Source organism: Helicoverpa zea, chromosome 18, assembly GCF_022581195.2.
Source record: "Helicoverpa zea isolate HzStark_Cry1AcR chromosome 18, ilHelZeax1.1, whole genome shotgun sequence".
Lineage (NCBI taxonomy): Eukaryota > Metazoa > Arthropoda > Insecta > Lepidoptera > Noctuidae > Helicoverpa > Helicoverpa zea.
In genome coordinates, this window is record NC_061469.1 from 8,409,424 (window position 1) to 8,411,253 (window position 1,830).

Sequence of the window (1,830 nt, forward strand, 5' to 3'; positions counted from 1 at the left end):
ATCATTTGTCTAACATCTATTAACAATATTAATTATAAACAACGTAAATCTGAGCCGGATTAGCGCATTAAATCTTATGACCGTCATTTACCTACGTAACATTCACAGTACGTGCCTAATTGTATAAAATAAATAACAGTCCACAACAAGAGAGTTAAGCGGCGACTTTAAAAAGAGACCATTAAAAGTCCGGTAGCTTTGCCTCGAGGCGTGCACGTGCGCGCGCGCACAAAATGTTGCTCTCCGAGTATGGCGAGGCGGGAGTGGTGGCTCGCGCCGTCGCCCGCGCCGACCTCGTCTGACCACTTTTTGGTTCCATACAAACCAAGAATAAGCTCCAAGTAAGAACATTTTATCGATTCTGTCTCGTCTTATTAGTACCGAACCTTGCGGTTTATTTCGCTACTGTATTCATTATGTTTCTGTGTTTTTCTTAATTGCTATGTGTGTGTAAGGGTTAGGGTAATATTTGTAGTAAAAGATAGCAAATTCATTTCAATTCTTGTATTTTCATACCAAATTATAACACAGGTAAAGGTTAATAAATAATCCCTAAAACAATTAAAGCTCGATAAGGAAGATCACAATTCTAAGCTCACTAAGTCCCTAACATTAATTTATACAATACAAAATATTTTCAAAAAATATCACAACACTATCGAAATTACAATTAAAGCTTTCGAGGAGTTATCACGAGTATTGAGCAGGCCTAACCTAACTTATCCCTATATGGCACCTTGAACTAAACTAAAGCTAACATCACAGACGGTTGCAGAAACCAACGGAGCAGGCACTGGTTTCACGGAAGACACTGATAGTTGTCGAGTTGTTGCAGCTTAGGCTTGCACCCAGCGGTCCTGCAGCACTGGGTACTGCTGCTCGGCGGTCTGGCACTCGGTGTAGCAGTGCGCCGCTGCGAAGTCAGCTTCGGCCTTGGAGACGGTGGTCCAGAAGAAGGTGCCGGCGTCGGTGCGCGCGAAGTGCACGGGTACGTAGAAGTTGTCGGGGGTCACTGGCACAAGGTCGCACGTCTCGTTGTCGTTGTACACGAGGAAGGCGGCGCCGGACTGGCACGCCTGCACCTCCTCGCAGATCTTGCGCTCCAGCATCTCGTTAGCCGAGTTCTGCTCCTCCTCGTAGCACGTGTCGCAGGTTTTGGCGGGAGCGCGCTTGGTCGACTTTTTGATCATCTTCATCAAAGGTCTGAGCAGCGCCTTGATGCCGCTGTTCTTCATCTTTTCACTGTTGTATTTGTTCTCGTTGATTGAGTTGTTTGTCGCGATGATGTATTCGTTGTTGGCGTAGTAAGACATGTTTAAAGATTTGATAGAAAAGTAATAGTAGAGAGCGTGTGTCGCTAGTGAGATCACAGGCGGGAATGTGGGGCTGGTTGGGCCGGTCGGCCTTTTATACCGTGCGCGCCGCCCCCGGCATAAAAGGCCCCACGTACATGAAAAGCGCCCTTTGTATGTGTGGGTGAGTCAAGTGGTTTATTCGATACCCCGATATGCATTTCGTATTTCGTGACAGGTCTTCATAATTTTGGTAGAGTTAAGACAAGTTTTTTGGACATCATATTTTTGGGGATGAGTAAATTAGTGCCGTCTTGTTTAAAACCTGAGAAGAGTAATTTGCAATGTCTGGATAAAATTCATATTATAATGCTATTGGAACGTAAGTTTACTAGAAAATATTAAGTATTTGTAGGATCTCTTCATACCAATGACACTCTTGAGCCTATTGGGGTATCTACATATTGTTAACATTTATCTATGAATTTATAATGAAGCACTTGTCGGCAATTTTCACATGTGTCTATTTGATTCTTAT

General features: G+C 43.8%; 1 protein-coding gene across 1 annotated transcript; it reads right to left on the reverse strand.

Moving 5' to 3' along the window:
* Nucleotides 1–489: 489 nt before the first annotated feature.
* LOC124639135 (enhancer of split malpha protein-like) lies at nt 490–1,391 on the reverse strand. The gene has a single exon (XM_047176370.1). It carries the CDS (start codon nt 1,311–1,313, stop codon nt 837–839), a length of 477 nt encoding a protein of 158 aa, XP_047032326.1. The 5' UTR covers nt 1,314–1,391; the 3' UTR covers nt 490–836.
* Between the last annotated feature and the right edge of the window lie 439 nt (nt 1,392–1,830).

Excerpts from the sequence above, each read along its gene's own strand:
- LOC124639135 (XM_047176370.1), bottom strand. The coding sequence starts at position 1,313 with ATGTCTTACTACGCCAACAACGAATACATCATCGCGACAAACAACTCA.